Here is a 20463-nt window from a genome sequence, read left to right on the forward strand (position 1 = left end):
GGTAAACCGGCGGTCTCCCGCCGGTTTACCGCTGCCCTGGGAATCCCCCATGGCGGCGCAGCTTGCTGCGCCACCATGGGGGATTCTGACACCCCCTACCGCCATCCTGTTCCTGGTGGTTCGCCCGCCAGGAACAGGATGGCGGTAGGGGGTGCCGCGGGGCCCCCGTAAGAGGGCCCCACAAAGTATTTCAGTGTCTGCCTAGCAGACACTGAAATACGCGACGGGTGCAACTGCACCCGTCGCACCTTCCCACTCCGCCGGCTCAATTCTGAGCCGGCATCTTAGTGGGAAGGTTGATTTGCCCTGGGCTGGCGGGCGGCCTTTTGGCGGCCGCCCGCAAGCCCAGGGCAAATCCCAAAATACCCTCAGCGGTCTTTCGACCGCGGAGCGGTATTTTGGTGGGGGAACTTCGGCGGGCGGCCTCCGCCGCCCGCCGAAGTTAGAATCACCCCCTATATGTCTGTCTTCCCAATTAGGATGGGTGGACATTTAGCCATTTTTTAACTGTCCTTCATGGCCAGGCAAACCTGAGCAGTGAGGGACAGTAAAATGCAAAAAGAAAAATGCTCTCGCCGGCCATGAGAGCTGACTCCCATGGTGAGGGTAGCATTACTTTTTTTATTTGCAAAAAAGAAAATCCAATTTCAGGATTGTGTGTCAATAGGTATTACAGTGTATTGAAGCACTACAATGATGAATTTAGAACTAAAACTTTAATTAGACAATTTTAATTGTACTGCATTGCATATGCCATTAAATAACTTTATTAAAAGTATTGAAACTTGAAAAAATATAATTTAAAACTGTGCTTGTAAATTTTATATGCAGAAGTCAGACTGTCACTGGAATATCTGAGTCCTCAAAATGCTTTTCTCTGTAAGAAAAGTAACTTTGAGTAACCAATTGAAGCCCAATACATGCTTAATGCAAAAATATACAAGCAGCAAAAATATTCATCGGGTAAATTTGCAATTTCAATGGATAAGTGCTTTTCTGTCTGAGCAGATGGAGCAAACAGTGCTATATTTGCTGCAGGTTCTACCTTCTTGTCTACATTTTCTATAATGCAACAAGTGGAGGACTGAACACAGGGTCAAAATTGAAACTTAAGATAGATGCTAACGAGCAATTGCCTAGCTCTTCTCATGAACAGAATGTAAGAAGACCTTGGAATAAAGACAACTTATAACAAATTTATGACATTTCAGCATGAAATTCACTATCATTGCATTTTCATTGTCCGCACAACTGTTAGCATCAATATCAAGCATATAAGAAGAGGCAATTTATTTATTGTTGCAAATGCATTGAAAGATGCACATGCAGAGTTTGATGACAATACACACAGTTGTTATAATACATATTATTGTTAGAATTGTTTCAATATTCTTCATACACTGCTTCCCAAGTATTCTACTTATCCACATACTTCTATTCAAATCTAAGGTACTTTAAATTTCAAGTAGTTCCCTACCACTACTCTTGATGTCATTTATTTGATCATGGATGGTGAGAGAGGCTTTAATTATGTGTTCAACAGTCCGATCCATATATGACACAATTTCTCCACCTCCGTTGGTATGGAGGATGAAGTTCCGTTCAGTGTCAGAACAGAAACTGAAGAAACAGAGAATAAGTGTTTGGCATTAATGAAGAAAAGCATCACCATCCAATTGCAAGTGTAACCAAGCAGAAGAAATAGGCAACATTATAGGGCACCCCATAACTAATTTGTAAGGGATTAGTTTAGTCCTTTGAGTTACATTGAACCCGACTAACCACAAAGCCAGGGTGAGGTATCAGGCTATTTCATTTAGGTCTTGGAACTGATTTTTGCCATCTTTTTCTTAAGTGGGATATTTTTTCAGGAGCATTCCCAGCTGACTTGGGCTGATAGGCACAGTAGAAATGTTGTTTGAATCATAAACTACCAATGAAATGAAGTGTGTCCCCAGTGACTCGAAAGGCATTATGGTGTACTATGCCTTGACTATAGTATCTGTTCCACCCAGAAGACATTTAATAATCACAAGTTCATAAAAGGAAGCCCATTTTAGAATTTGGGGTCCAAAAGAGCTGGATGGGCAGCAGGACTGGTCTTGATTCTCTAACAATTTAGGGAGACTTGCAGATGGAACAGGAATGACAGTAGTAATGGGTGACAGAAGGAAAGAAGGGTGCATACCAGTGGGTTCCAGCAACATAAAATATACCACCCTTCCATCTTGGTCACCTACATGGTACAACCGTGTGAGTTTGTGGAGCAGAAATTCAGTGCATTCACACGCCCTGAGCTGTTTCTCCGCACTCCTTCCTGGTCTCTTGTACAATTCTAATGTGTACTGTTTATTAACTTCTCAGGCTTGCTCCTTTATTAGAGATAGATACTGTAAAGAAGAAAGGGGACACAAATCGATCTGCACAACATACATAGGAACGTCATTGTTTAGAAATGAAGCTTCTTCATTAGGAGTAGAATCAGTAAGGGTATTTCCCTGAGAAACTACATCATGAGAATTTTGGTGGAAAGTGCCTGCAGTGCTGGCAGAAGTGAGATAACCACTTTGCACTGATAGAAGCCCAAAGTATTTTGCTACCCCGAATGTGTACTTTGAGTATGCAACAGTTTGTTTTCCTCAGCAATGATACAAGCTCTGGTAAGGCCAACAAGCTCAGCGACCTGGGAAAATCTCACATTGGGGAGGTGGCTGTTCTCGGAAACCTGACATAGTGCATACAGTGTATCCATCCAGATACATGTTTGCTTTCATCATTTTAAGACATGAACCATCCGCAAATGGATACATTTGCAAATTGGGCATCAATAAGATCAATGTGTAGTAGCGGTGTCATGTTAAGTTACCACAGAACAATTGTGGGTTTCGCAGAGATGCAGGGTTTAGATGTGTCAACAGATCATTGTGATGTGAAAGCAGACAAGAGCAATATATCTTATCAGGTAATCTGTCAGTGGAATGGTATTGAGTTAGGTGGTAAGGACGAAGCAGCCACAATCTAAGGTAAAATTCAATGTAATAGTCTCAAAGATTTTGACAAGATAGGCAGCAACAGGAACTAAGAAGAGACATGGAGGAAGCTATATAAGGTCTAAAGCACAAAAATATTATGTTCAGGACTTATTCTGATCACTATGATCTTGCACAAGTATTCCAAGGGCAAATCCATATTGGACAATGCAGAGTAAATGTTTTTTTATAATCGGAGAACACCAAGGCAGGCTCGGAAGTAAGGGCTTGTTTTATTTGTTCAAATGCAGATTCATCTTCTTTGCAACATTGCAAACCACCCTGGAAAGGCTGGCAGTGACTGGAGCTGTAATCAGCCAGGAGGCTCTGAGTTCAGCGCCGCCCTGGCTCGTTACAACTCAGACTGCTGACATGATGTTGAGAACCATGTTCCTGGTGGATACAGCGGTTCCCTAGAGGTACGCCCACCATGGTTGTAATTGGGTGGTCGGCCTGCCTGGAGTGCGGTGCTTCGACAGTCACTGCGAGTGTGACAGTCCTCGGGCTGCCACACTCGTAATCAGGCCCTTAGTCTTTCATTAGAGCTTTAGAAAGGATTGAAGGAGGCCCCAAATATCCTTAAAGAATTCTCCTCCATGCCAGCTGGGGTATGCCGAATGAGGAAGTGAAAAGGAATGGACGCTCTTTGTGAATGGGTATGGAAAAGAAGGTAGAAGATAAATCCACCAAGACAAACCATTGGTCATTTGTAGAGCTTTAGGAGAGGATGGTAGGAGGGTTGGACCCTGAGGAAGGCCAGGGATAGCCATATTAATATTGGCCCTCAAATCTTGAACAAGTCTGTTCACATTGCTATTTCTCACCTTCTTTCATGGGTAGAATAGGAATATACACCTGCTAACAATTGGTACAAAAACACCTTACTGAATAAGGTCTGCAATAACTGGTCAGATTCCCACTTCAGCTTCAGGCTTTAGAGGATATTGTGGAATGCAGTGCAATGTTTTTTAAATGTATTTTTGTTTATTGGCTGTTAGACCTGGCATCCTTTGTTGTGGTCTCCCCTAACCTTTTGCCTCTGCTTTCCAGGATGTTGCTATGTGCTGGACTCTGTTTTTGCTACGCTGGGCACTTTACTAGTGCTGACCATTGCTAAAGCGCAAGTGCTCCCTATGTGAAATTGTACGTGTAATTAGCTTTTCCATAATTGTCATATTTGATTTACTAGTAAGTCCCTAGTAAAGTGCACTAGAAGTGCATAGGGCCTGTAACCCAAATGCTATTAGTAGTCCTGCAACACTGACTGTGCCACCCACACGAGTAGCTCAGTAAACATGACTCAGACCTGTGTGCAGTTTTAAACTGCCAATTCGACTTGGCCAGTGTACCCACTTGCCAAGCCTAAACCTTCCTGTTTCATACATGTAAGGTACCCCTAAGGTAGGCCCTAGGTAGCCACATGGACAGAGTGCAGTGTATGTTAAAGGTGGGACATGTACTGCTGTGTTTTACATGTCCTAACAGTGATATACTGCTAAATTTGGTTTTCACTGTTCCAAGGCCATCTCTCTCATAGGTTAACATGGGGGCTGCCTTTAAATATCCTTAAAGTGCAGTTTCTCTTTGAGACCAGATAGAAATGTGGAGTTTGGGGTCTCTGAACTCACAATTTAAAACACATCTTTTAGTGAAGTTGGTTTTTAGATTGTTAGTTTGAAAATGCCACTTTTAGAAAGTGAGCATTTTCTTGCTTTAACCATACTGTAACTCTTCCTCTTTGTGGATTCCCTGTCTGGGTCAGACTGACAGTTGGGCTGTTTGTGCATCTCCTCTGAACAGTGACATGAAAGGAGCTGGGGTGTAGCCTGCCAATTGTGATGACCCACCTGGGCTAGAGTGGAGGGAGAAGTGGCCACTTACACCTGAATGGGCGGTGCCTGCCCTCACACAATGCAGTCTCCAAATCGAAGCATTTGTGTTTCTAAGCGCTATTTTTTGTGTTTAATCTTTGAAAATTCATAACTTTGCTTGTGTGTGTTGGATTTGTTGAGCAGGAAATGACCACAGCACTCAACAACGTACACATTAGAAGAGTGTAAGTAAAAGCTTGTATGTAGCAGTTTAGTAAGTAAATCATTCAGTATTCTTCTTGGTGTTCCAGTAGGCCTTTATTCGGATTAATATTTGTGAATCCCAAAGTACAGTCAAACAGGCACAGGATTGTTGGACTTGTGTTGTTTTGGTCTTGTTTTGTTTAGATAAATATTGGCTATTTGTCTAACCTGGTGTTGAGTAATTCTGTAGTGTTTTAACTGTATTACTCTGTGTTTTGGTACAAACTATGTACACATTGTCCCTGTGTTAGGCCTTTCTGCTTGTGCCAAGCTACCAAGGGGATGAGCAGGGGACAACTGGGTGTGTTTCTACTTTGCCCTGGCTAGAGTGGGGGTCCTTGCTTTGACAGGGGGTAACCCGACTGCCAACCAAAAACCAACTTTCTAACATTGGGCAAATAGACAGACTGCACCCGACATAATTAACCTTTGTGGACCATAAGGTGGAGGTCATTTGAGCAAGCCATTTAGACAGATATTTAGATAGTTTAGAAATACCGGCAGGGCTTTGACAGCCAGTTTGGCTTAATCGGGTAAGGACCTTGTCTTCCTTACTCTATGACACACCGAGGTACACTCTGGAGTATAGAAAGCAGTGCAGTTTGACTTACACAAGATGCCACAACCCAACAGTTCAACTGGTAAGGTAGGGTTTAAAAGCAAAGCATACTTGTCTGTAATGGCACCAAGCATTATAGACAGGATTAGAAATGTGGTATGCAATGCTTTGATCTGAAATACCAATTGCATCTATGGAAAAACCTGGGAGAAATAATGAACAGAGTTAAGAAGTTTGAGGGGAGATTGACTTGTTCTGGGAACAATGAGGCAAGTAGTAGTTGTTTTGTTTACAATCAACATAAATATATTTCTGATCTATGGGAATTGAAGTATTAAGGGTACAGTCAACACTCCACTCAAGCTTTCCTAGTTTCAGGTCACAGAATGTGTGAGACATTGTTTAATTCCATTGGGTGTTCCCAAACGCATGATTTAATTCCAATGAGGAACGTTTGATACAACATTAGGACAATCCCTTTTGCATTGATGCAACTGCCCACAGGCAAAGGACGACTGTTGGACCTGGCCCTCTCTAGAGGGTCACACTCTAATGGTTTGCCTTTTACCTTCCACTTTTTTGCTGAAATTGTTTTTGCTTGCTTTAGGGCCACTGCTGTCCAGTGCTAAAGTGCTTGCGCTCTCACCTAAAACTTGGCTTATACTCAAATGGCATATTTTATTTACTTATAAGTCCCTTGTAGAGTGGTATCCCATATACCCAGCACCTGTAAATTAAATGCTACTAGTTGGCCTATAGCACTTATTGTGCCACCGACTAAAGAAGCACTTGAAAACATGTTCCAGGCATGCCACTGCAGCCTGCAATGAGTGTTAAACTGCCATGTTGACTTGGTATTGAAACCCTCTTGCCAAACCCTAAACTCCCCTTTATTATGTATGTCACCCCGAAGGTAGGCTGTGGGGAGCCCATAGTGCAGGGTGCTGTGTAATTAAAAGGTTGGCCATGTACTTTTAGGTTTTACATGTCCTGGTAATGAAAAACTCTTAAATTCATTTTTAACTATTGTGAGGCATACCTCACCCTTAGGAAAACAAATGATGATTCTTTATAACATTTAATAAGCTGTCATTTCCAAATGGGACCAGGTAGCTATATCTTGATTGGGTCTATGAAATTGTAATGGTAAGCACTCTTTAATAATAAAGTTGGATTTTTTTGTTACAATTTAGAAAATGACACTTTTAGAAATTTTTCATTTTTCTGCTCTTAGCCATTTGTGCCTGCAGCCTGTCCTGGGTCACATGACTGGCTGAAGCTGACAGTTAGACTTTGAGAATTCCCTTGTGAATTAGACTTTGAGAATTCCTTTGTGAATTCCTCCCAGACCCTCACGGGTGATTTACCACACTTTATAAAACCTTGACTGATTGCCTGAAGTGTGTGGGCGGAGCTGAGCACAGCCCCACTTACTACTGAGTAGCCTGTTCTCTACCTTCACCACAAAGAGCATATCAGCCCTGCATTGTCTATGCAGCCAGCTTGGAGCTAGGGCAGGGGAGCCAGGAAATTCCATGCACTTCAAAAAACCTCTCCAGAAGCTTCTTTCACCTTCCAGAAGAAAGCCACCAGGGTATAAAGGTAAGACCTTCAGACCCACTCTTCAGAACACTTCCGGACCTGTGGATACTCTGCCAAGAAGAAGGAATGATGTGCTGCTGAAAGGATTGCCACTCTGATGGACTGCTGCTCCGAAGAAACTGTTGCCCTGGTGTGCTGACCTGCTGTCCTCTTGCCTGGGGAAGGGGGTCTGTAGCTGCAACATCACCCTTGAACCCAGGATACCAAAGAGGCTCCAAGGGCTATTCTGTTGGCCACCTGATCTCAGCCTCAGGGACATAAAAGGCTCCCTAATTTCCTGTGTCAGCTGCTGGACCCAGCTGAAGTGAATTCCTGGACGTAAGTGGTGCCCCTCAGGTCCTCGACCCTTGGTGTGGCTCTGAGAGCTGCAATCAAGCTTTTGGGCTCTTTGTGACTGCGAACGGGCCTGTTTGCACCGAGATGTTGCCATTCCTATCTTGAATCAGGGTAAAGTTTCATCAGCTCAACCCTTTGCGTTACAGCATCGATCACTCGCGGGGACCACCAACATGTAATTCCACTAAATCCCACCCGTGACACCTGGCCTGCTCTTCGCACTACGCCAGCAGCCTCCTTTGACACACTCTCTGCTCCTCAAGTACCCTCCTCGCCCACCGTGAATGGGACTCTTAGCACCGATTTAAGAAGGTAAAACCTCAGCAGTATAACCTAGGGACAGTAGCTGACTTGCCTGAACTTTTGATTTTGACCCTGTCACCGCGACCAGATATCCATAGTTGAAGCATTGTGTTTTTTGGTGCTATTTTCACTAAAATCTTTGAAAATTCATAACTCAGGTTCTACGGATTTGATTTTTGTTGTTTTATGTCAAATAATTTATTAAAATGTACTCTATTTTTCTAAATTGATTTGGACTTTTCTTGTGTTGTGTTTTCAATTTATTACTGTTTGTGTGCTGCATAAATACTTTACTCATTCCCTCTAAGTTAAACCTGACTACTTTTCGTGCCCAGGGTTAAACGCAGATTAATTTACTGACTTTTTGTTGGTCACCCTGCAAGGGACACTGAATGATCTAATCAGTTAGCTTTTGGGCTTGGAATTGAACTACTTCGGAGAGTTCGCTGCTATACTTTGAAAAAATAATGTGTTATCTTCAACCCATGTTTGCATCTTCTCAACAAAGAATATCTTAACAAAGAATTATATAGCTCATAAGTATATCACATCACATATTCCTGTATAAGACCTTGTACACCTTTCTAAAACACACTCTAAAACGCTATACAGGGAACATAACAGTAGTACAATAAATTGTTTTATGCTACAAAACTAACAGATGCATGACTTGTGGGGCACTGCCTGAAGCCTATCTCTGGGCTTGGACAAACCTGACATAGGTAAACATAGTGTCACGTGCTCTGTGTACCAAGATGTTAAAAATAAGGCCAGGCAGAGTATCTGTGGTATGGATAAATAAGAGTGTGAGTAAATTTATGAGGTAAAGCAGTCAATTTCTTCAATAGGAAGGGTATACTCCTTGCTTTACTATTATTTCATCTGAGGGTCGGGTGGCAGTGGATGTGGTTAATGTATATGTTTGTTTTTTGAGGAATACTTTACCGTCTGGTTTCTTTCATAACATTATACTTATGGAAACACAATACCACCACATGCCTAATGTTTGTAAAATCACCACATTTAGCAATTAGGCTTCGCAAGGGCAGCACACACCTCCTGACCAGAGCTGTCAGCATCAAGGGCAGCTTCTTCGAGTCTCACATAGCTTTCACACAAGAGGCATTCTGCCCTCCTAGCTACATTCCCACAGCCTTCCTCCTGCCTAAGGTGGCTATCTCCATGTAACACTCCGCAGAGCTCTTTACAAGGTGCAAGCCAGTTCAATTACTCTTGCCAACAAATATTTTTTTGTGCAGGCTGTGGCTGTGGGTATGAGGCAGAACTCTTTCAGTTTTCTGTTTAAGACAAGGTTCCTAGCCCCAAGGACAAGCATAGTGAATTGCCAAATATTTCTACATAGACCAACTGTCTTACTGACAAATGATTGTTGTGATCCCTATCTCATATTTTGGTGCACATTGGAAAAAGCCTTGATCCAACCAAGAGTTCCTGACAACCCGCACTTTCTCTGAATGTGTTATTATGTTTTCTCCATTTACCAGTATTTCTGTTTTATATACATAATCAAGTTAGAGTCAAATGTACTTTATTGAGTTACTGAAAATCATAAAGCACACATTATTAAAGAACAATATAATAGCATAAAAACACTCGTAAAAAGTGTTCTAAAGAACAACTAAAATGCCATTAAAAATACATGGAAAATAAATAGTAAAAACTGATAAATCACACTCGCGACACAGACGCTAAACGCAAACAATTGTCTGCGGCCCAAAAATTAAATAAATCGACTCTTTATGTTTCTGAGGGCACCTGCAAGAAAACATGTAACATTAAAACAGACTAAGAGACTCCACAACGTCTGGAGATAAATTAGAGCCGGTCTGACTTGGACAAAACAATAATCTTTTAAGAGGGGGCATCAAAAAACACTCTTTAACTGCATGTGAGCTTTAGAGTTCTGTACTTATATTTTACAACAGAAACGGCCTAGTCCAAAAAATGTTTACAGAAATTCGGTCTTTTGTGTGCCTTGAAAATAAAACACCTTATAACGATGTGATCTCTTATTGGCTGATCAGTAAATGTCTCATATTCGTAAGATGCACTAAATACACGCAGAGCTGTAACTCAAATTACACATTGTCATATTTTATGAATCCATGTATGGCTGTGAACTCTAGATTTGGGAATGTATCCATAACTGAAAGGGTACAACAACTTGCCTGTCCATGTTATGACTGTCTCTGTTTGCTGAGGTGGCTCTTTAGGGAGCGACCATCACTGTCGGTTCATAACACTGTTCCAAGTTGCAAGCGCTAAAAAATACCCTAACCTCCAAATAATACCCTAATTTTCTAAAGCAATGTTAATAAAGTTGTAGAGGGTTACCAACAGTTGCGGCAAGATCTACCACACCCGAAGACTACTCATCACCTGACATCTTTCACTGCCATGAGGAGCTGTCACTTCTACCTAAGACAATATATTGTTCATTTCACGGGCACCATCCTGTACAGGAATCTTTTCAGAGGTTCTTTTGTGTTGTTTGCAGAGAGGACATTTTTTTGGGGCTTCGAACACAGTTTCTTACAAAGGACACACAAGTGGTAGTAATAGTATATTTAATTTTAAGACGTGTTGTTGAGTTTTCAAAAGGGGGATTTTATAAAGTAACACTGCAAACAAGAGTTGGCTGCAGTCTTGACCTTAAGAAACAATGCAGGCCATCACTATTTAGATTCCGATTATAGGCTGAACCGAGAAGTACAACACTGGGAGCAGTCTCACAGGATGCAAAGTCTATTAAGTAGAACTCATTTCTGTGACTTTTTTTGCCCCCAGTATTCCAGCCAATGCTGAAGTTGAATGTGGAGGCGTCGCTAATGACCGATTAATTCTAAACAAGGTCGTTTCTGGGCTCGCTGGCAACTCAGAGGTATTTTGTACTGAGCTGATGGTAACATCATCACACATCTGTAAAGGAAAATGTCCTGGTAATGTTTCGCCAACTGGGCTATATTGGTATTTAAATATTCCAGCCTAATGAGATAAGCCAGTATATTAACATTGCTTAAAATGTGGATATCCATGAATGGAATACATTACCCTACCAAAATCACAAGTCCACCACCTGTCCTCGGTGACTGCATCCCTAAAACAGGGGTTATCATGAAAAAACATTGCTTAGCCACATTACCTGTAAAATGAGGCATTGCTGTGATGGCCAATTCAGTTACTATGACCTGAAAAGTGGTGGACAGACCCAGACACGAGAATGAACATTCAAGGGAGCAGATGCATTTTAGACAACAGCAACTCAATGTTTCAATATTCACATTCAGTGACTCTCAAACTGTATAACTGGTTCATGTCTAACAACCTACAGCGAACCATTTTTGACAACTGTAATCCCTAATACATGCATTTTCAAATTTTTTTAATTATTGATTGCGATGTATAATTGGTTGACCTGGCCGCACCAGCGGACACCATCTCTTTCTTCTGCCTTCCTCATGGGTTTAAATTCATATTAGATCTTAGAATGTAATGGCCACATCGACCTGTGAGTTCTGAGGCCGTCATCCCAGCCCACTTGCTCCATCTGGAGATCCCAATCTGCATAGTGAAGAATCTGTTGCTGAATATGAAATCTCTGGTGTGGCAAATACCCTTTCGGCAAACTTGAATGCTGAATGGACCATCATGATGCTGTAAACTGTTAGACATTCATTGTTTTATTGCCCAGAAACAAACTGGGGTATTCCTTTGTGAAACAAAAAGAAAAGTTTTTGATGTGATGAGTGTTCTTCATGGGTGTGTAGCAAATGCCAGTCTATTCCTGCCAGGAGCTGCCAAGCCTGTCATGGTGATGCAAGGTATGAAAATATCAGCGGTGGAAGCCTCTATTACGCCGAGTTTCTGCCACTCTGACCAAGCGGCCCACTGGCTGCTGGAAAAAAGTTTCTGACAGGGGAGCTTTTGAAGCTCTACTGTACGAATCACAGTGGTCACACCACATCTGAATGAGGCCACGGAATTGTGGGTTTGACAGGGTTTAGGTTCCCACTGATTTATAACATGTCTCCTTCTCCATCCACCCTTAAAGGAGTCCCCAAGTTTCCTTCTACAGCAATGTCCCTCTGCAGTTTTTTTTCCAGTTGTGCGCCCTTGGCAACTATACAGTTCTTAACGATTGGTCTACAAACAGCCCTGGCAAACATGTTCATGCCAGCCTACTCCCTACCTACATCACGTTCCACTCGTGATAGTCTTTCTCCATATGCCCCTGTTGTTCTGGCTGCTATAAATCCCGGGGTCAGTGAGAATGACTAAGGAGGTGGCCCGGGAGGTTACCGGTGGCTCCAGTTCACCCATTCTGGGAAAGGACCAATGGAATACATGGTCTGTCCTGTCAAGCCCTTTCCTTAATCTCTCAGCAGTACATCGTCTCACTGGAAGTGCTTATGTGCCCTGTTGAACTCAGTACCCAGTCATCTTTTTTTTTCTTTTTCTTAGAAGTGTGGCTGGTGAAAGAATACCATGGCTTAAAGCATGTGAATCAAAAGAACCCGAGAAAACACACAATACTTTACATGAAGGACCACAGTAGGACCTCGGGAACCAGCAGAGGCATTAATCTGCTTTCTGTCTCTAAAAGCAGTGTTATCTATTTGATTTTTTTTATCTAAATCTGCTTTAAAGCCTTTACTATTAGAGTTTACTAGAAAAACATTACTATATGTTTACCCTGGACACCTTGCTGATTGACATTCAGCTGCAATCTAATAAGCTGACAAACACAAGACCTGTCTGTGGGGCAGTGCTGAAACACTAAATAGTAAGACAAAGAAGAGCAACTTACCTCTCGGGCAAACATTGAAAGTGGAGGTGTTCTTCTGATCAGCTGGATTGCTGACCAGGCAAAAGTATTCAGAGTCCATTAAGTTTCCACTGAGTGACAAGTGGAGTTTTTGTCCAGCAGAGATGTTCTGGAACTGTGTTGAGTCTTTAGTTTCTCTCTTTATCCAGAGGAAATTCAAATCATTTTCAGTGGACATCCGACAGACCAGAGTGACATTGCATCCCTCAGAGGTGTTACTCAGTGATTCCTTTTCTATATATGGGACGGGAACGGGATCTGTTGTAAAATAGTTACAGAAATAAGACACTTGTGGTTTCTACATTTTAGATCTGGCATATGGATCACAATATAGCAATGATCAGCGCACTGTGCTTACCATGATCAAGTTTTGCCAAGAATCAATCAACAAACTGAAGGTAAATATAGCCGATTCAATGTAACCCAAAGTTAGAGAGTGTGCAATCAGCCCAGTACCTTAGTGCTACAGTATAGGATCTTCTCTACTTGCCAGATCATTGAATTGTTTGTATTAGCATCTTTTAAGAGCTGGAACAGACTGGAAATGTATGCCTTTTAATAGTTTGATAGAATACTTTTAATCTTTGTGAACTGTAGTGGCAGGACACTCAGAATGTGGATTTGCTTTGTTCTTGGAATGAGAACAGTCAGAGTTTGTAAGATAAGGACATGTTGTCTGAAATGGCTCCAACTACAAACCAGGAAGGAGAGTGGCGCATTGTGATCTATCCTGTTTATGTTAAAGATAGCTTCAGATGAGAACTACTAAGAGCTCATGAAGCTTAGGTTGAACTGCCATAAGGTGAACAAATGTGTCCAATCCAGTCTTGTAGGAGAGTTCTAACTCTCCTTGAAACATAAAGGTAATAAGGAGAAATCCACTGCTACAGTCAACACATCACACCAATTCCCTATTACACTTTGACTGAGACTGGTTACAAAGGATAAAAAAAACATCTTTTACTTGCATAAATCTCAGCACATCTCCAATGAATACGATGAAAATACGTGAATGAAGAAATAAGAATTACCAGTCAAATCAAAACATGAAATTCTCCTACTTAAGGAGGCGCGGATAAGTGTCAAGGACTAGAAAGAAACGGCATTTTGATTAATATCTAATCGACATCACGCAGACCGTTGACTCAACTCCCACCATCGAATGAGTTTACGAGGAATGTTAAATTTCAGTATCATCAGATGCATCTGGAATGGGAAAAATGCTAGATGTTATCTATAAGAGTAAATATATATTCCTTGAAAGCAAGAGTATTAAATTCCCTCGAAAACCTGAGAAAAGCATGCAACGACCCGCTATGTATGTATACGATTCTGTTTTCATATATTTTAGAGAAGGTTGACTAAAGATGTTCGCAATTTATATATGATGCATTGGAAACTCTTCACATAAAGCTGATCTTGTATTTAATTCCCCGGTACACAAGTGATGTAGAGATCTACTTTATAATTGCTATAATTTATTGGATTTTTTTAAAGCTGATATTATTTTAACTGAATTTATGATCATAGCATTGTATTGGGATATACTGCATTGTATTACTTTGTACTGTCAACTGACGTGGCCACCTGTTAGCTTTTTCCAATTTTTTTTTGCCTTAAGCTTTTTTTTTTTTTATTCTTTGTTATTTTATGAAAAATAGGAACACCAATACCAACACAGATACCCAATACAGCAACCTGGTTATATAGTAGGTTTGCCAAAATATATATTAGTCTTGTCATCATTTATATACATGATATTCTGCCCATTCATTATACACTATAGGGGTCGTCAGTCACCAACATGTAACATCCGCTTGATGCCTCCTGGTGCTTCTGCCCCTTCAGTTACATACCCGATCTTGTTCTGCTCTCCTACTCTAATGGTGAAGCTCCCAGGACTCCTCTTGCCCCTTTATTTGTTCACTGGCCTGTGAAGGGCCATTCTCTGAAGACATTATCCAAATGTGAATCATTTTCGCCCACTCTTCCAAGACATCTTCAATGTTCTCATCCCTCTGCAGCTCTCTCATACATCACTCTTCAGCCATTGCCACTCTGACAGATCACTTGACCAGTTCTGAACACCTTAGGAGCTCTGGATGCAATCAAATGCATGGTTTATTAGCAACCACGGGGCTACAAATCTGTTCTAATCTTGCACCGCTTCTTAAATTTGGATATCAATCCAATAGGCAAATGGTTCCCAAACTTTTTGGATCCATTGCCCACTTTTTAGAACAGCAAACCTTTGCTATCCACCTAACGGTGATGGACAAGAGGAGGGGGATCTTTTAATGTAACTAAAGCAGTGTGTGGTAGCGAGCTGCCATTTACAGACAGCGCATTTTCTATTGAGGTGATCACTAACTGAACAGAAATATAGCTTTACTGATAAACCTATATAGAAAACACATGACAATGTGCAGAAATCGGGACTTTCTGTGACTATTTAGCATTTGTGCATCACCGAGTAAAGGCTCTTGACTTGCTTTGTTCCTATTAAAATCTCTGTTTCTAGCACACTTTAGAATTACAACAAAAATGCGCTTCATTTTGCATTTTCAAACTACATTTTGTTGTGTGTTGCAAAAAGAAAAAACATCTTCTCAATTTGCAGTCCGAGAAGAAAAAGTAAACACCAACACCATAAACAGCAATTTGTCAGAAGACATAAGGACTGTCATTTGACCTCTGTCTTTGAAGCACCACATGTGAAAGATAAACACTTTGGTGTTCCACCAAAAATCGGCTAGCGACCCACCAGTGCCTGAAACCCAGAGTTTGGGAAACAATGTGTTGGACGTGTAACTCCCTTGCCCTGACTAGAGTGGGTAAGTTCCGCCTGGCTGAGGTGCATACCCTAGCCAACCAGAAACCACATTTCTAACACAATGCAATTGGAAATGCTACAGTCCTTAATGATTGACTGAAAAGGGAAGGAGAAAAATGATTAAATCAGCCTAAGGACTAAAACAGGACACAGCAGGAGTAGGATATATTTTGAGTTATTAGATGCAGTTTTTAGTCCCTTCGCAATAAATTATAACACCAACCCAAAACAGGCACATTTTAATTGCTTTAATCAATAGAGAGCATTAGCTCTACTCTGTCTGACCATGCGCTTGACCTCCACCATCTTGTTGACTTCTAAGCATGAAAACAGCAGTGGAACCCGCACACATCTGTGGGATCAACAATTGCTCGGGTTGTCAGATTTAGTACCTGGCACCTCCACTTTCGGGTAAAGGGATTCACTAGCGACCTCTTAGGGGTTTCCAAGCCCTTGTGTCCCCCAAAGATAGCTGGGCAACTAAACACACAGCTCATGCTTTCACAGAATGACAGTTAAACAAGAAATGCCTTTGTCAGCAGGTTCAGCATCTCCGCAAACTGTTTCTTACGAAAGCCCACCTTCAGGAGGAAGGGAAACTCAGAACACGGACCAGTTGCCAATTAATATGAACAATTTAATATACTTCTAGTGACCTGAGGCACAGACATTATTGTGAAAATAACATCTTTTATTTTTCAAAATGTAGGAGAGACCATGTATGTCTGGGCCGTAGGTCTCTTTCACTAACAATAGAGTCCACAGATAGTCCTAAAGAGGCTACATTGCTCGTTGGTAGACTGAACTTCATGAGGAGCCACCCTCCATGTAGTCCAGTATCTAAAGTTCCTTTGGGCGTCTTTCAAGGTATTTCTTTTATGATAGTATACAGAAAAAGCACACAAATTAGTTGATTTGACAATAAATAGTATTCTTGTATTAGTGAAGCATAACTGAATAGATGCAGAAAAAAGTAACACTGGTGCATGAGCAGTTTGGTAATTGATGTAAAGAAAAGTTGCAAAAAAATAAAAAGAGCATCACCACTCAGCGCTAGACCTAAATAGCTCTCTCTTTTTCTATGTTTACTGGGAGAATGTATCTTTAAAGGTCTGTAGTGACCACTGCGTGAAAGTGAGTTGTGTCATAAACCAGAGTATCACCTTTTTTTTTTTTTTTACTGTATCTCGTCATTTACACCAACCTGTCTGGATGCGGTGTGGAATGTGCTTATCTAAGGGCCAGCACAAAGATTTACTCTGATGGTCTTGAATATTCATGCACAGGAATAGATGAGGATGGAGGGGGTATGTCGTAATGTTGATGCCAGCTAGACAGGTGCTTTAGCTCCCAGAGCTGTGCATTATGTTAAACACTTAAGTAAAAAACAGAAAGACTGTTTTCCCATGAAAACCAGTCTTGCTGTTGTTGGCAGCCATCTCAAAAGCTTGGCATATACGTTTCTCGTTGGCCTTCAGCAACCTTGCGAGGCATGCTTGATACATTGTTGCACAAGTGGAACTTGATGTTGGAACTTAGAATTCTTACAAACCTGTTTTGTGAAGCCCTTGCCATGCACTGCGTTGTCATCAATGATTTCATTTCAGATGCTGTAGTGATGTTATGAGTGATGTCATAGAACATGTCACGAGTGATGCAATATGGGATGAAATGAGCAGCGCATGGTGAGGTAGCGAGTTATATACTCTTTAGGGCACACATTATAGTTAATTGAGATAACTATAACTGGCAAAGTTCACTGTTTTTCAAGTTTAAAATGTTACGTAAACACAGAAATTTCCACCTAACTATATTGTCACTTTAAAATAGTTTTTAGCGAATTTCTAAGTTTTTTAAAATGCATATTAAGATATTACCATACCTAACTATAACGTCACTTTAACCATTCGTTTTTTCAGTGAATTTCTAGTATTTTATTGTCATACTTAACTCCCATCCAAGGCTGCATCTGTGCCCAGAAACTGTGTCCAATCCCTCACGGGCAGGTAACCACATGCCGTGCATGTCCTTCAGCCATCCCTGGCATGTGGTTGTCTGCAGGGCCTGGCCTACCACTTGCTGGCAGCCAACCCAATGCCACACAAGGACTTCGTCCATGCACAGTGTGTGGATGGCTGCATGGTGACCTTTCATCCTGCTGGTGTCAAACTGCCCGTTCTGCACCTGGGACACAGTGATTGAGTTGGCCCTAGGATTGCTATTTGAATCACAGTGATCCAGATATCGGTCATCATCTAGGAGACCATCCATTGATCAATTTTAGAAAAGCTTCATCATTCAAGAATATATTAATACATAGCCATTTCAATCCTAAAACTCGGACACAAGCCTGGTTAACACATGAAATTCTAGGGTTTAAAGGATGTGGCAAAAGCAAAGCATGCAATATCGCCTACAACACAAAAGAATTTGAGGACACTAAGGGACACATGTATGTACCTTTTTTCTCATCGCGTTAGTGACGAGAAAAATGCTTTTTGGTATGTACAGACACACTTTTTGCGATTTGGTAATCTATTTACCGAATCGCAAAAAGGGTTTGCGAGTCGTAATTAGGAGTGTGCCCTTCCTAATTGCGAGTCGCAGTCCAATGAATGATTGTTTTGTGACCGTGAATGCGGTCACAAAACAGTAGCAGTTAGCACCAGTCTCAAATTGGGGCTAACCCATTCACAAAATGGAAGGGTCTCCTGGGGACCCCTTTGTGAATGGCAGCAAAAATATTTTTTCAGAGCAGGCAGTGGTCCCAACGGATCATTACCTGCTCTGAAAAAATGAAAAGAAAACCTTTCATTTTTGTTTTTGAAATGCAGCTCATTTTCCTTTAAGGAAAAATGGCTGCACTTGAAAAAAAAAACTGCTTTATTCAAAAGCAGTCACATAAATGGTGGTCTGCTGCCTCCAGCAGGCCACCATCTCATTAAGGGTGGCCAGTCCCAATGGGGTCGCAAATTGAGACCTACCTCATGAATATTCATGAGGTAGGTCATTTGTGACCCCATTGGGAATCGCAAACAGTTTAAAGTACACCGTTGTACATAAGGTTTTGCGTTTCGCAATTTGCGACTCGCGAACGAGTCGCAGATTGTGAGCCGCAAAACTCGGGGTCGTACATCTGGCCCTGAGAGATGTAAATTCAATATCAAAAGCCACATTATGTAACATCCTCAGCATTTTGTTTTGTTGATGCAATATTACAATGGGATACTCCACCCATCACGCTGAGGCCACCCAGCAGGGTTGGGGGGCCCTGAAGGAGGCTGCATATGGATTTTCGTGTTGGTGTGTAGGGGCATGACCCACTGGCCTCCGTATAAGCTTGGGCATTTATCCTAAATTATTCACAAGAGGAGGTGAAAAAGGGATTTGAGAGAGAGGTTGGACCTCTCTTTTAGCAGCTTCAGGCTTCCTTGTGTTTTTTGGAACACTGATGGCAACAGCGCTGGTAAAGTGATGTTTTCAGAACAAGTATTAGAACTGTATTGGAACACGTGCCTATTTTATTGCGACACTGGATGCAGTGTGATTATTGATGTGAATTTCCATTGTGGAGTTCTTTAACACTGTTCAGCAAGATGCTGATAAAACTCTGCAGTATGGAATGCAAACATTATCGGCGCATTATGGGAGACGCATGCTGTTGATAGTGAGTCACATGATTTATGATGAAAAAGCACTTTCTTCACGAACGCCTGAAACCATTTACCAGTGATAAAGGATTTTTAGCCAAAAAGCGTCAGGACTAGTACTTTGTGGGCGCTGTTACTTCCTTTTGCAGAAAAGCAGGGATGTGAACTGGAACTGGGCTTCGGTATTATGTTTTGTTGCTGCAATATTACAAAGAGATACTGTAGTGGCAGAGTACAAAGGATCACACGTAGAAGCCCATTTGGGTCTGTTGATGAAGGTTTATTTGTTTCTGTTCAGCAAAGACCCCAACCACCGGCACTCTCAACCGACACCTCTCTCTCTACCTCCGGTTTGTTCTATTCACTCCCTCTCAAACATTCCTTTATGGAATCTGAGCAGATTCCATAACAAGCATAAGACACCACACCACCTCCCTCACTTCACCATAAAACAAATTAACTTACATTCTTTCAATTCAAACTTAACTCTTAAATTGTAAAATTGACATACATGGTAAAAAACAGACATCTTGTAGAGAAGTGTACATAATATGCATATCATCATAATAACTTTACAATACATTATCCTTCATATAAGAAGGGCTTTTCCAAACATGTTGAGGTCTGCATCCTTGTACACAGTTACTTCTTGAAGAGTTACTTCATGACATCCTCACTTCCAAATCATTCTCATTAACTGGAATAAACTTTGCGACTCTATTAAGGTTCCACACTCTACGATTATCCATTTTCACCGCATTCCTAAATACTTTAATCACCCTGAAAGGTTGACTGAATTTAGATGAGCCCAGTTTCTTAGGTGACTTTATCTTCACCCAGTCTCCCACTTTCACTACTCTCTCTTTAACCGCCTTTCTCTCATCAAACAACACCTTTCTATGCAACATTTTCTCCTTCTCTCTCTCCACTCTCCAGTTTCATCAACTTGATTGTCGCCCAAAAATCTTTTCTCAGAAACCCATAAGGGCATAATGTGAGTGTTAGGTCTCCTTCCTCTGAACAATTGAAACGGAGAAATCACAGGGGATGAATGCGGAGCAAAGCGATACTCCTTCGCCTTTTTTCTTAAAGCAACCTCCCAATTGCTACCTGAAGTCAATGCCAACTCTATACTCTCTTTCAAGACCCTAATAAATATTTCCAAAACACCATTACTTTCTGGATGGTATAGGGCAGCCCTTTCATGTCTCACACCTCTGTCTTGAAGAA

The 20463-nt window shown here is 41.4% G+C and overlaps 1 protein-coding gene across 1 annotated transcript in view; it reads right to left on the reverse strand.

The window, feature by feature from the left end:
- LOC138268338 (CD48 antigen-like) overlaps positions 1 to 20463 on the reverse strand; it is a 316507-nt gene that overhangs the window by 92296 nt on the left and 203748 nt on the right. The window contains exon 3 of the mRNA XM_069217887.1: positions 12733 to 13008. Coding sequence (XP_069073988.1) covers positions 12733 to 13008 — 276 coding nt within the window. The remainder of the gene's footprint in view (positions 1 to 12732; positions 13009 to 20463) is intronic.

This window comes from Pleurodeles waltl, chromosome 12, assembly GCF_031143425.1.
Source record: "Pleurodeles waltl isolate 20211129_DDA chromosome 12, aPleWal1.hap1.20221129, whole genome shotgun sequence".
Taxonomy (NCBI): domain Eukaryota; kingdom Metazoa; phylum Chordata; class Amphibia; order Caudata; family Salamandridae; genus Pleurodeles; species Pleurodeles waltl.